Genomic DNA, 14,949 nt, shown 5'->3' with positions numbered 1-14,949 from the left:
CCCCGTTTTGTCTTCTTCAGTTAACTGGTCAGAGGGCCCTTTCCTTAATGCCCCATGTAGAGGCTGAGAGAGAAGAGACAATGCAACAGGAATGTGGGCCATGTGCATCTGGAATGGTTCTCATGCAATTTACATGTACCTTCAGGATGCACTCGAGCCTCATCTCTTGCATAACACTTTCGTTCGATGATGGAATGATGCTGTGGAACCCACATTTACGGGTTGATAGGTCAGACAATGCCAAACTGGTGGTGGCTGGTTCAGGTTCCACGGTGACTTGTTGCCCATGGTCAATAGCATAGTCTCTGCTAAAGGCCCAGTGGCAAACCAGAAGCTGTTTCTCAAAGGAAATTATTTATCTGCAGAGGATCCCATAGGCTTGCTCTCCGGCTTTAGGGCTCTATGCTGTAATTCACTTAAAGGGACTTCTCAAAAGCTTCATAGAGCATCCCTACCTGCTGCAGACAGCACAAATGATATTGGATCTGCTGAGTCATATGAACCAAGTGACAGCACTTTGCTTGGCAGGCTGGACCTGTTACATAGCTTTTGCTTGTTCTGGATCCTGCTCAAAACTAGCAGTTTGGATTACTCACTAAATAGATTAGAATAACATGACCAAATGAAGTATATGTTGCTTCCAAATTCCCAAGTGGTTTCTTGAGCATTGTGCTTCATTCTTAGTGGAAGGAGGAATCAGATGCAATAGCTACCCTTTACCTTGGAAGGAATATCTCACATGTTACAAATTACTAGACGCCTAGAAATTTCACCGAGAAGCCCACATTTTTTTTGGGGGGGGGGGAGGGCCTCACCTGTGGCATATGGAAGTTCCTGGGCCAGGGGTCGAATCTGAGCTGCAGCCGAGGCCTACACCACAGCTTGCAGCAATGCCAGGTCCTTAACCCACTGTGGCAGGCCAGGGATCAAACCTGTAACCCAGTGCTCCCAAGATGCCACCAATCCTGTTGTGCCACAGCGGGAACTCTAAGATCCATCTTTCTTTTATAAGAGCCAAACTGGCTAACTGAATGAAACGTGGTAGGAATTGCCACTCTGTATCTTTCAAGTCCTTGATGGTGGCATCAATCTCTGTAGTCACTTTTGATTGATTGTTTCAGAAGGTGAAGGTAGTTCTATTGGTTTTACTTAGCGTTTCTACCATTAGAGCCCTCACTCGGTGGGTCAGAAACCAAGGTGGGGATTCTTCCATACCCGAAAATGTTTACTCCAATTGTACTTTCCAGAACTAATGAATGACAGTATAGTATCTGCCAAGAGGTAGATAGTTAGCTAATGTTAATGTCTTTTCTGAAGCTATAAAGGAAGCTTAAAGACTTTTAACTTCTATGTTTTTCCTTAGTATTTTTCAATGCAACATATTTTTTAATTGTTCCAAAGTTTTTCCTTATTTATAAAGCTATAGGAATTTCAGAAACAGTGTGTTTTATAGTCCCCAGGAAAACTTCCTATATAAATACACTTCATTACTGGTGTTATTAGTGACCCTCTTATAACCTAAGATTAATGTACCTTCCTTAATACACACTAAGACCCTAGAGAAACGCTCACTATTGAACAGTAAGGGCAGTCTGTATTTAGAATTAAATGCTGCAATGTTTTATAAATATTTTTATTATTATGGGTATTTAAACAATTTCTCAGTAATTGAATCACTAACTGAAAGTACAGAACCAAAGCATTCCATCCTGTAAAAAACCCTGAGCTCAGTAACAAACAGAGAGCACAAAACATTGGCTCAATAATAAAAGTATCAGTCTTTATTTATACAATCATTGGCTCAAAAATAAAACTATCAGTCTGGATTTATATAATCAGTCATTTGAACACTTATTCTAAAAGGAAACAGATATTTGCAGAATCTTAAGAGAGTATATCGAAAAGAAAAACTAAACAGAAAGCAAAAAACTTGTTTAGGTTATCTAGTCTATCCCTAAAGACAAATTCTCTTTCATGTCTTTTATTCCACTTAGAATATAAACATAGCCCAGGCAAGAGATGATAGTGGCTTCCAATAGACTGGTAAATACGGAATGGAAAGTAGTGGATGAATTAAAGATATTTTTAATAGTACAGCCCAAAAGGCCTGCTGATATTTTGGATATGGATGTTTAATAAAGAGAGAAACCCGGATGATTTCAAGATTTTCAACCCGAAAGATTTTAGCATTTACGAAAACAGGGGAGGGCACAGGTTATTTAAAATAGTATTTTGGTCGTGTCAAGTTATCCACGTTAGGCATCTTGTAGAGCTGTCTTCTTGACTTTTGTGATAGATCTAAACTGGATATATATTTTTAAATTTTATATTAATTTAGCGATTAGAGTGAACAATTGTTATTTTTTTTCCTTTTTTGGCCGCCCCGCGGCATATGGAGTTCTTGGGCCAGGGGTCAGATCCGATCTGCAGTTGTGACCTAAGCCGCAGCTGTGCCAACGCCAGCTCCCTAACACTGTGCCTGGCTGGCGATCGAACCTGCATCCCAGCTCTCCTGAGACCCTTATCCTTTTGCGCCACAGCGGGAACTCCAACAACTGTTATTGCTATCACCACTGCCACATCAGGAAGTAAAAGCTTAGCAACCTAGGGCTTTCTCCAGCTCTTGAAAAACCCGCTAATAAAAAAAGCAGAGATTTCCCAACCTCTTCATTCATCCTCTGGCTCTGGGAAACTAGAGCGTCCCGCGTCCAATCAGCTTCCAAATCCCCAGCGTCGGCAAGTGGGCGGGGCTAAGGCGGATTCCGTTCCCTCTCCTCCTCTCGCTTGGCCACGTCTGAAGCCCTGCAGGTCCGTGAAGGTACATAAATCACCTGCTTATTAACTGGAAATAAACGAGCCTTTAATTTAAATTTTTGTTTCACGACATTGTTTTGTTCCAAGACATTAAAAGATACATTGTTTTAAGTCATGACACTTATTTGTTTTTATGGTTTCTTCTTTTCTTCTATGGGTGTGTAAAATGCCACTGAGCTTTGCGGACCTGCCATTCCCTCCCCGCGCATGCTCCGGAGAAGGGGAGGGCGGGCCCGTTTCCGGGTGGCGTGTGGGGCTTGAGGCCGAGAGCAGTCCCTGCCGCCACCAACATGGAGACTTTGTACCGAGTCCCGTTCTTAGTGCTCGAATGCCCCAACCTGAAGCTGAAGAAGCCGCCCTGGGTGCACATGCCGTCGGCTATGACTGTGTACGCTCTGGTGGTGGTGTCTTACTTCCTCATCACCGGAGGTAACTCGGCCTGGCTGGGGCTCCAGAGGCGCCGAGGCGCGGAGAGCCGGCGGGGGCGCGTCTGATCAGTCAGTCGCCTCTCAGCCTGGGAAAGCATCGCTCTGCTCTCGATCTTTTCGGAGGGTGGAGGGAAGTTCTGGGGTCCCAAGTGTTAACGGTCCGAAGGTTTATTTGCCCTCACGCCCTGTCCTATATCTTGAGAGAATTAATGTTCTCACTCCCGTTGCCGTCCCTTTTCTGATCTCTTAGCCAAGTCATCCAAGTCGAATAATGTATTTTTTAAGCCCAGATTGTTGTATTTTTTATTGCATGCCTTAAGTCGTTTGACAAAGACCCTGGGAAAATCTCTTCTGGCCCATTCTATCTCCTTGGTTGGCCAAGAGGTCATGGCACTTTTACCTTCTCTTTGTCCACGGTCTCTGGAAACTTGGAAGAGACTGGACAGTCCTTAGGTTTGTGAGCTCAAAACTAAGAGTTCGGTCTTGTTTTTGGCCCGCTCAGCAATAAATATGAAAGGAGTTTTGATACATATTTGAGCTAAGAGATTTGCAGAAGGTAGCGTATCAGAGAGCGGAAGTTGAGAATTCAAAGAATAAGGAAAATAGCATTACTTTCGAACATTTCTGCATTATCATCTTATCCTGCCCTTTGCAAAGGGGGCGTCGCTTTGTATAGTGGTGAGTTGGCAATCCAGCTGCGGTCTTTTCATAGCCACCACCCTTTCAAGCCGCAGTTTCATGATTTAGTCAACACTGCTACTGCACTTTCAGATTTGGGGAAGTGGGGTATTTAATTTGGAAATTATAAAATTAAAGCTCAGCAGATGAGGGACAGCAAGAGCAGATAGTTCTACTTTTAAGGGAATTGTTGTGGACCTCTTCATTTTTATACATATTTTTGAGAATAGTTGGCACTGAAGAAGGAAGTATCTGAAATCATGTGAGCTTAGTTCTAGGATGAACCTTTGGATTCAACCTCCTCTCAAATCTAGAATAGCTACAGTTACTTTATGTTCATTTAAATAAATTACATATCACAGATTTTTTATGTTGATAAGATACTGTCCTAGCATTGCGTTAGCATTAACATTTGCTTAGCACCTTAATAGGTGCTGCATCAAATAAACCATTTAAAGTGAATGTGGCTTTTTTTTTTTTTCTTAATAAATAAGGCTTCATATGCTAGACCTCTTTCCTATAACCCTTACCTTCCTAGAAGCTAGGGCCTTTGCTAGAAGCCTCATAGTTTTCATTCTAGCTGCTTTTCCCCTGTTGATTGTTTTAACAGTGAGATGCATTTTTTTCTTTCTTTTTAAACGGCTACACTGGGAGTTCTTTTGTGGCTCAGTGGTTAACAAACCCAAGTAGGATCCATGAGGATTCGGGGTCCATCCGTGGCCTCGCTAAGTGGGTTAAGTATCCGGTGTTGCCATGAGCTGTGGTGTAGGTCGCAGACTCAGCTTGGATCCTGCATTGTTGTGGTGTAGGCTAGCAGTTGTGGTTCTGATTTGACCCCTAGCCTGGGCCTGGGAACTTCCATATGCCACATCTGTGGCCCTAAAAAAATTAAAATAAATAAATAAATGGTGCAGCTGAGGCACATGGAAGTTCCAGGGCTAAGGGTTGAATTGGAGCTGCAGCTGAGGCCTGTGCCACAGCCACAGCAATGTTGGATCCCTAAACCACTAAGCAAGGCCAGGGATGGAACCCACATCCTCACAGAGACAATGTTGGGTCCTTAATCTGCCAAACTGCAATGAAAACTCCGTAATGAGAAGATTCTTTGCCCTTTAGTGGCCAAGACCATGAGCTATCTCATAACAAGGAGTTGGTTTTGCCACTGGAAAGCAGTCTTCTAAAAACCATATGTACCTTTATAAGCAGTGTTTATTCCTGAGAAATATTCAGCAGAGAATGTATTGAGTCCCTGTTAAGTGTTAGGCATTAGGTACTGGGAACAACAGTGAACAAAACGGGTAAGGGCCCTGTCCTCTGAAGCTTATAATTTTATAATTTTATAATTTTTTTTTTTTTTTGCTTTTTAAGGCCCCACCTGCGGCATATGGAAGTTCCCAGGCTAGGGACTGAATTGGTGCTATTGCTACCAGCCTACACCACAGCCACAGCTAAGAGGGATCTGAGCCACATCTGCGACCTAGACCACAGCTCACAGCAATGCTGGATCCTTAACCCATTGAGCAAGGCCAGGGATCGAACCTGCATCCTCATGGGTACTAGTTGGGTTTGTAACCATGGAGCCACAACAGGAACTTGCTAAATTTTTTTCCATGACATCATTTTTTTCCATTGTAAATTGCCGCAAGTGCATTGAATAAGAACAAGAGGTTATAAGAAAACAATGAGAGTTGGGACCATCATTTACTTTGGCGTGTGGTTCCTGAGGAAGTGACATGTTAGCCAAAATCTGAAAGATTAGGGGAAAGGGTATGCTAGGCAAAGGGACAAATATGGACAAATGTGGGCCTGAGAGACCAGTTAGGTGGGTTTTGTAGTTGAGTTAGACTATGTAAGTTTGGTGGCATCACAGACGGAGGAGGATATAATGAAAGATATTTTGGAAGTAGAGTCTGTAGATCTTGAAGATGGATGGATTGGATATAAGGAGAGAATGAGCTGTGAAGGAATCCTCCTGGTGTCTGGTTTGAGCACCAAGGAAATGGAAGTGTCATTTTCTAAGGCTGAAGAAATGAAGGTTTTGGTGGGGAATGGTGAGTCTGGAGGTCACTTGGGGATATATCATAGTTGGACATAACCAAATGTAATTAGTTGGATGTGTCAAGTTTGCAGATGTGAGTCTGGAAGTGAGAAAGAAGTCCATTGATGCTGGTCAATAACAGATGTTTTCTGAACTCCGCCCGTAAGCCAGATACTGAAGAACATTAGCAAAAGTTTCTGTTCTTAGGGAGCTTACATCTAATTTTAATAGTGTTAACATTATCTGGTAGCTGTTGGCACCTTGAGAGTCGTTAGCCTAGAAAAACCTTGGGAAGAGATAAGTTCAATGGGGAGAGAATGTAGAAAAAAAGAAGACAATGGGTCCAGACCTAAGGAACTCCGAACATGTATTGCTTTCTTAGAACAGGAGGCTTAGCTAGAGAGGTAGCAAGAAAACATGAACAGGAGTGTCACAAAGGCCTTGAGAAGCCATTGTTCCCCCCAAAAAATGGATTTAGTAAACTGGATTGAGAGCTGCCAGGAAACCTCCTAAGATGAGAACTGAAAAGTGTCCTTTGGAGGTTCTCATGGTGATGCAGCAGAAAGCATCCATGAGGATGCGGGTTCAATCCCTGGCCTTGCTCAATGGGTCAGGGATCCTGCATTGCCATGAGCAGTGGTGCAGGTCACAGACTCGGCTTGGATCCTGAGTTGCTGTGGCTATGGCATAAGCCGGCAGCTGTAGCTCTGATTCTTCCCCTAGCCTGAGAACCCCCATATGCTGCAGGTGTGGCCTTGAAAAGCAACAACAACAACAACAAAAAAGTGTTCTTCGAATTTGACAACACAGGGATCCTTAACCACCTTCGCTAGAGTAACATCAGTGGTGGCAGAAGCCAGATCAGAGTGAGCTGAAGAGTGAAGTGTCAGTGAGATAGTGGAAACAGCATGGTTACCAAATTTTTTTTTTTTCCAGAAGGAAACATGGCTCCCTTCCAAAAAGGAAGCATAGAGATAGCATGTTAACTTAGAGGATCTGGTGTCAGGGGAAGTTTGATGTAGGGAACATATAGGAAAATATAGGAAAAAGAAGAGAGAGCCAAAAGAACAGAGTCTTTAAGATGTCAAGGGGGGCAGAGTCCTGATTATTGCAAAAGGGACCCCATGTTGATGGGAGGAGGGACTCTTCCTCTGTCATTTGGAAAAAGTCGGTGAGGATGCATGCAGGTACCAGTCTGTAGATTGGGTGGAGGTGCAGGGGAATTAGGGAATTCCTAAGTGACTGTTTCCGTGATACAGGGAGGTTCCCAAGCTAGGGGTCACATTGGAGCTGCTGCCAGCCTACGCCACAGCCACAGCAATGTGGGATCTGAGCCGTCTGTGACCCACACCACAGCTCACAGCAACACCGGATCCTCATGGATACTAGTCAGGCTCATCACCCCTGAACCACAACAGAAACTCCTCCCGTAAATGATTTTGTTTTGTTAGTCACAGGTGAGGGAGGCAGTCTTGCTATGCCAAAGAAAAACTAGCAGTGAGAATGATGGAAGACTGGAGAAAATAAAGAGTAGATGATGACAGGGGGAGATTGGGAAAAACGGGTTTGGTGGATGTTACCATAACTGATTATGATGACTTAATGGCATAATGATGGATATTAACATTAATGACCATGAGTCTCTAATGCCAGTTGGCTTAATGGTGTAATTTTAAAATGTCTTATTTTACTTTTGGCTTTTTTCTTTAGGGCCGCACCCGAGGCGTATGGAAGTTCCCAGGCTAGGAGTCCCATCAGAGCTGTAGCTGCCAGCCTACACCATAGCCCCAGCGATGCCAGAGCCCAGCCTTGTCTGTGACCTACAGCACAGCTCATAGCAGTGTTGGATCCTTAACCCACTGAGCAGGGCCAGGGATTGAACCCACATCCTCATGGATACTAGTTGGGGTCTTTACCACTGAGCCACAACAGGGACTCCTTATTTTACTTTTAAGCAAGAAAATTTCTCTGGTTACCTCTTAATTTATAAAAACAAATCCAAAAATAAGTGGAATATTTACTTAAACTAAAAATAGACTTTAATGTCAGATCTCCTTTATCGTGGAGTCATTCTGCAGTTTAGAAATAGTTAATGAATTTCTTTTATGAAATACCTCTTTTGGAGATAATGCTGTTTTATGGGTCATTCTAAAACACTGAGTTGAATTTCTGAATGGTTTTTCTGATGTCTAGGAGATCAGTTGGGCCTCATATGATTGTAATAATACATCAAAGCCGTTCCATTTAAATATATACGAACCTTTAGAGACAGGTAGAAACTCTAATTCTGTTTTTAAACTAGGAATCCAATCTAATCTATATCGTTGTCTTTCATTTAGGAATAATTTATGATGTTATTGTCGAACCTCCAAGTGTCGGCTCTATGACTGATGAGCACGGCCATCAAAGACCAGTAGCTTTCTTGGCCTACAGGTAAAAGAAACCATGTTGAATGATTTGCTGGTGGGAAGGAAGCTTGCTGGGGCATGACTGCTTAAAGATACAGTGCCGGAGTTTCTGTTGTGGCTCAGTGGAAACCAATCAGACTAGTATCCATGAGGACGCAGGTTCACTCCCTGGCCTTGCTCAGTGGGTTAAGGATCCGGCATTGCTGTGAGCTGTGGTGTAGGTCGAAGAGGCGGCTCAGATCTAGCATGGCTGTGGCTGTGGTATAGACCAGCAGCAATAGCTCTGATTAGACCCCTAGCCTGGGAACCTCCATATGCCGCTGGTGTGACTCTAAAAAGCGAAAAGCAAAAAAAGAAAAATTTGTGGGAGTTCCTGTCATGGCACAGCGGAAACAAACTCAACTAGTGTCCGTGAGGATGCGGGTTTGTTCCCTGGCTTCGCTCAGTGGGTTGTGGATCCAGCATTGCCTTGAGCTGTGGTGTAGGTTGCAGATGCGGCTTGGATCCCACGTTGCTCTGGCTGTAGCATAGGCTGGCAGCTGTAGCTCCAATTCGACCTCTAGCCTGGGGACTTCTATAGGCCTTAGTTAACAATGCTTGCTTTTAAAAAACTTCCCTTTGAAACAAGAGGCTTATTAATTATTATAAAACTCAGGAAACATTTCTAATCCAAAATTAATTTGAAATTGATGGTAGAAATTTAAATAGCAGAATTTTTAAAAGTTCTGGATAAAGGGTTCATGTGCATACAATAGTTAGCTTTTTAAGCTAATAATTCAAGTGTATGTATTGATTTTATGTACACAATTGTGCTAGTAGAAGTTTTAAAACTTTTTTTGAATGTAAGCTCCTTGAAGACAGATTTTTGTCTGTTTTGTTCATTGTTGTATCCACAGGACGTGGGACATCAATAGGCTCTCAGTAGATGTTTATCGAAATGAATACCCAGGAATATGGTAAAATAGTTGTAGGTGTAAGAATAAAAAATAAATACAAATATTTTTAGCAGACATAGGAATTTGAGTCTAAGGAAAAAGTTCTTTTTTCTTTTTATGGCAATTTTCATTTATTCTTATGCTGTGGTTTTTTTTTTTTTTTTTTTCCAGAGTAAATGGACAATATATTATGGAAGGACTCGCATCCAGCTTCCTGTTTACAATGGGAGGTTTAGGCTTCATAATCCTAGACCGATCCAATGCACCAAACATTCCAAAACTCAACAGATTTCTTCTTCTCTTCATCGGATTCGTCTGTGTCTTACTGAGTTTTTTCATGGCCAGAGTATTCATGAGAATGAAACTGCCGTAAGTTGTTGAGTACTTTGGGTAATAAGCATCTTAACTTGCAGATTGGTGAAATAGTTACCCGGATCACATAAAATCACAGGAGACTTAACCTTCATTTAAACAGATGAAAAATTTGAGAACCAAAGAAATTTGTGACTTACTCAAGGTTATAGCTGTAGTTAGTGGCAAAATTGAGACAAATAGGTCTTCCCGACCTTTATCTCCATGCACATTCATGAGAAAATTCAGTTGTTTTGCTGTGGTATCAAGGACCACTGACTGGAGATGTTTCTTTAAAGTGCTTTTTAGTAATCTATAGCATGTGGAGTTCCCACAGTAATAGTAGGAATATTTTGAGCTATTGCTGCTGCTCTTTGAATGTTGATATGAGGAACACGGAGTTCCCGTCGTGGCTCAGTGGTTAACAAATCTGACTAGGAACCATGAAGTTGCGGGTTCGATCCCTGGCCTTGCTCAGTGGGTTAAGGATCCGGTGTTGCTGTGAGCTTGGTATAGGCCGGTGGCTACAGCTCCAATTAGACCCCTAGCCTGGGAACCTCCATATGCTGAGGGTGCAGCCCTAGAAAAGAACCAAAAAAGAAGAAAGACTTGGACAGGAAAGGAGTTACTGCCTCTTCAAAAAGATGAGGAAAGGATTTCTCATGTATGTATATGAAAGCTATAGTTAGTTATATATCATATATTTATTATATATTAGGTTATTATTCATATATATTAGATTATTTTGATTCAGAAAACATAATATCTTTAGAACAAAAATAAATTGGTCTTATAGCAACTTTTAAAATTCTGTTGGAGATCATTCATTTGAAATGTGGACAAGTCTGACCACATTCTTTTTTTTTTTGTCTTTTTGCCTTTTCTAGGGCTGTTCCCGCAACATATGGAGATTCCCAGGCTAGGGGTCTAATCAGAGCTGTAGCCACCAGCCTATGCCAGGGCCACAGCAACTCAGGATCCGAGCCTCATCTGCGACCTCCACCACAGCTCACGGCAACGCTGGATCCTTAGCCCATTGAGCAAGGCCAGGGATCGAACCTGCAACCTCATGGTTCCTAGTCGGATTTGGTAATCACTGTGCCACGACGGGAACTCCGTGATCACATTCTTTTTGATGTCCCATCATATATAAGCAGTTTGATATAAAATAAGTGGGATAGCGACAATGACAAGACAGTAAAAACCACCAGTACCGTGAGTTTTTTCAGATCAAATAAGTTGCTAGCATCTGAGATAAAAGTTGGCTATGCTATAAGATGCTTCCTGGTAACATCCAGAGTTTCAGTCTCACAAAGAGTCTGGTATCATCTTTAACAAGAGGTACCTTTATTTTGTTTGTTTATTATTTATTTATCTATTTATTTTTGCCTTTTTAGGGCCACACCCGAGGCATATGGAGGTTCCCAGGCTAGGGGTCAAATCAGAGCTGTAGCTGCTGGCCTGCACCACAGCCCCAACAACACGGGATCCCAGCCGTGTCTGCGACCTACACCAGCGCTCACGGCAACACCGGATCCTTAACCTGATGAGAGAGGCCGGGGATTGAACCCTCGTCTTTATGGATATTAGTCAGGTTCGTTTACCGCTGAGCTGCTACAGGAACTCCAAGAGGTACCTTTAAAAAGGAGAGAGCAGTAGCAGTGAAATGGGAAATAAATTTTCCCATTTACATGTTTTAAAAGACCTGATATCTTCCCTACTGATATGATTTTACAAACCAGAACATAGCTTTATTTGATGCATGAGCATAAAGTCACTGATTACAAGGAAGAATACCACAACAGATAATTCTATCAAGAGAGAAATGCCCAAAAGTTCACCTATCAGTATAGGCAGATGACAGGAAGCTGTCTCTAAAGAGTCCTGAGCACTTTTGTGTCATAGTTTGAGCCAGCTGTTGAGTAATCTTCTTGAACCTTGGTTTTTTCTTGTGAAGCTTAGGTTTTTTGTTTTCTTTTTTTTTTTCTTCGGTCGTGCCCAGGGCATGTGGAAATTCCTGGGCCAGGGACTGAACCCGCCTCACAGCAGTCACTCAAACTGCTGCAGTGACAACACTATATCCTTAACCTGCTGCACCACAGCGGGAACTCTCTTGTGAAGCTTAGGTCTTAGAGTATGTTTTTTGTGAATTATCAGGCAGTATAGCAGCATGTTTACGTGGAGCTCTTCAGAGTCTACATACATCAAAAAAGCCTTTTTTTTTTAAAATTCATTTTGCAAGGGGATGGATGGAAGGGTGAGAAGTATTGGGTTGTCTCAGAGTTGTGCAGGTAGTTGTATGAGATGAAAATTCTCTTCTCTGTACCCAGAGCGTGGATTGGCCAGGCTAATAGAAAAGGGCAAATGCAGTCTGGGGAGATCACATTGGCTGAACATAGATCTAAGCCCTTTAGGGAGTCAGGTGAGTCCAGGAGCTGGCAGGGAGGAAAATCACATTCTTGAGTGTCTGTGATGTGTCAGCCGCTCTAGTAGATCTCAACCCTGTGAAGTAGTTTTTTATCTCCACCTTGGAGATGAAGCAAATTGAGACTCGGAACTAAGAATAGCTCCTGTTTGTCAAGTGCCTATTACCATGAGTAGCAGTTACTATATTAGCAATTCTCTTATATAATCCTTCAAATGCTTTGATACAACTCCATTTTACCGAGGAAGAAACTGAGTGAGATTTGCCCAGACGTGTACCCCCTAGTGGTAGAGGCAGGGTTAAAAGCAGAGAAGTTCTAAAGGCATCAGCAGGGACAGGGTTTTAAAACCTCCCCCCCTCCCCTTTTTTTTTGGCTGCACCCCTAGGCCTATGGAAGTTCTCAGGCCAAGGACTGAATCTGAGCTGCATCTGCAGCCTGTGCCACAGCTTGTGGCAACACCAGATCCTTAACCCACTGTGCCAGGCTGGGAATTGAAATGTGCCTCTGCAGCCACCCAAGCCGCTGCAGTCAGATCCTTAACCCTTTCTTAATGATAGTTGTAAACGCTTTTTCTATTTTTCTCTTGATCCTACAGATCCTTAATAATAGGTTGTGAGGATTTATTGGAAAAGGAAAAGTCGGGAACTTTGTGAAAGCAGACTTAACGCCTTAATTTAAGGGGGCTTTCAGGAGTTCCTTTCGTGGCTCGGCAATAACGAATCTGACTAGGATCCATGAGGACGCAGGTTCAATCCCTGACCTTGCTCAGTGGGTTAAGGATCTGGCCTTGCCATGAGCTGTGGTGTAGGTTGCAGATGAGGCCCGGATCTTGTGTTACTGTGGCTGTAGTGTAGGCTGACAGCTGCAATTCCAATTTAACCCCTAGTCTGGGTGTGTTCCTAAAAAGCAAAAAAAAAAAAAAAATAAAAAAAAATAAAAGGTTGGGGGGGAGTGGGTTTTAGGGCCTAACTTGGACACTTAGGGCTCAAGAGCTACAGCTAACGCCACTGCCTGCCAACAGGACATTTCCTAAAGAAACAGAGATGCAGGGGAGATGCATCTGCACACTGTTTTCAGAGGGTTCAAGGGCTTACTTCCCAGGCACAAACAGCTCCTGGTCCTCCCAGTTTCTCCTCGGGTAATATTAGAATTTTTAGGAAATCTAAACCAGCTTGTTTGCATAAAAAGGTTTATGATTTTTGTTGCAGTTGTGAGAGGCCAAAGGAAATTGATTCTGACTCTTAGCCTTAACTTTTCCGTAACATTTTCTTTTCTTTGCCTTCTTTTTTCCTCATCCTTTATTGTTCAGCATATTGGTTTGTAACTTTGTCTTTTGAGGGGGAAGGATGATGGAACCAAGGCCCGGTAATATATTTTGTTATTTGGGGGCAAGATAGGAAGTAAGAACCATGGTGAGGGGTCACACAATTCTATTTTTAGATTGTCATTTGATTCATCATAAAATTTGTTTGGGACACTTTGAAATGTTGCTTCCTTTTCACTTTTTGTGTTTATACATTTTATTTTTACAGGGGCTATCTGATGGGATAGAGTACCTTTTTAGAAGAAATCAGTGGATACTGAATTTGCTCCTGTTAACGAAGTTTTCAAAGGCTGTACCAGTCCTCTGATAAGAAATATAGAAAAGGAGGAAAAGTGGCAGAAAAGAAACATCTAGTGAAAATGTAGGAAGCATAATAAAGCTTGGACTAGAATGTCTTTTGGTATCAAAGAGACAAGCTTATCAGTATTTTGTCCTGCTGGTCTATACTGACGTACCAACGATATTAAGTGGCATTTCCTTCTTTTTTTTTCATTTCTTAAAGAAAATGTACTTCATTTCTACAGCTGTAATATTGAATAAAGTGATTATTTTTTACAGTCCCCTTACCGTTTTTTGGAGGCGACCTTAAGAAATTAATGTACAATCAGGAAGCGAGATCCCGTAAGCTGAGAACTCTGGACAGCTAATCAGCCTTTCCCATGGTGCTTTGCCTTTAAACAGAGTGTGTGACAGTACATGATTTCAGATATGTCTGTAAGACTGTTTGCTGAACAATAAGATGTATGAAAGGAGCAGAAATAAATAATTTTTCTAATTAATGCCTTTAATTTTGTTTCTTAATTGACTGATGGTATTAATCCTTGATCTATAAATAATTTTTCTAATTAATGCCTTTTATTTTGTTTCTTAATTGACTGATGGTATTAATCCTTGATCTGTAGTTAGCCATTCCCATCTTATGAGGTTTTTTTTTGTCTTTTGTCTTTTTAGGGCCGTACCCATGGCATAGGGAGGTTCCCAGGCTAGGGTCTAATTGTAGCTGCAGGTGCCAGTCTATGCCATAGCCATAGCAACGCCAGATCTGAGCATTGTCTGTGATCCACCCACAGCTGACCGCAACGCTGGATCCTTAACTCACTGAGTGAGGCCAGGGATTGAACCCGCAACCTCACGGTTCCTAGTCGGATGTGCTTCCACTGCACCAAGATGGGAACATTTTTTTTTTTTTTGTCTGTGACTCTTAAGCTACTGTTGGTAGCCTGAAACCTCCAATTGTAGGTGGCAGGAGGCCTTGTGAGGTAGCAACTCCATTGCTCTATCAATATTTAAGCATGGCTTGCACATTTGTGTCAGTGTTGTTTTAGTGTGCTAGTGTTAGATGAAAGTTCCCATCAAGCATTCATTTTCAGTAAGTAACACAATTTTGAGCATGTGAACACATCTGCAGACCAATCTGGTCGTCCCCTAATTTCTTTTAGCCAGGCCTTTTGCTTCTTCCTAACTGGCTATGAACTTCATTTCTCTAGTGCTTCAGTGAATTCTTATCCTAAGATCTTTAGGCTTAGAGTAAATTTTCTCTCAGGTGG

The 14,949-nt window shown here is 42.3% G+C and overlaps 1 protein-coding gene across 1 annotated transcript; it reads left to right on the top strand.

Annotated features, from left to right (window-relative positions):
• Positions 1 to 3,040: 3,040 nt before the first annotated feature.
• Positions 3,041 to 14,181, top strand: OSTC (oligosaccharyltransferase complex non-catalytic subunit). The gene is made up of 4 exons (XM_047799224.1): positions 3,041 to 3,243; positions 8,298 to 8,391; positions 9,473 to 9,670; positions 13,611 to 14,181. The coding sequence occupies exons 1-4, from the start codon at positions 3,105 to 3,107 to the stop codon at positions 13,627 to 13,629; spliced, it is 450 nt and encodes a 149-aa protein (XP_047655180.1). The 5' UTR covers positions 3,041 to 3,104; the 3' UTR covers positions 13,630 to 14,181.
• Positions 14,182 to 14,949: the final 768 nt, after the last annotated feature.

This window comes from Phacochoerus africanus, chromosome 10, assembly GCF_016906955.1.
Source record: "Phacochoerus africanus isolate WHEZ1 chromosome 10, ROS_Pafr_v1, whole genome shotgun sequence".
Taxonomy (NCBI): Eukaryota; Metazoa; Chordata; class Mammalia; order Artiodactyla; family Suidae; genus Phacochoerus; species Phacochoerus africanus.
The sequence above is the reverse complement of the archived record's forward strand: the minus strand, read 5'-3'. Positions and strand labels throughout refer to the sequence as shown.

Bases quoted from the DNA above. Each gene is read 5' to 3' on its own strand.
- OSTC (XM_047799224.1), top strand. From the start codon at position 3,105: ATGGAGACTTTGTACCGAGTCCCGTTCTTAGTGCTCGAATGCCCCAAC. The intron at 3,244-8,297 runs GTAACTCGGCCT...TCTTTCATTTAG, and splicing joins TTACTTCCTCATCACCGGAG to GAATAATTTATGATGTTATT. The intron at 8,392-9,472 runs GTAAAAGAAACC...TTTTTTTTCCAG, and splicing joins GTAGCTTTCTTGGCCTACAG to AGTAAATGGACAATATATTA.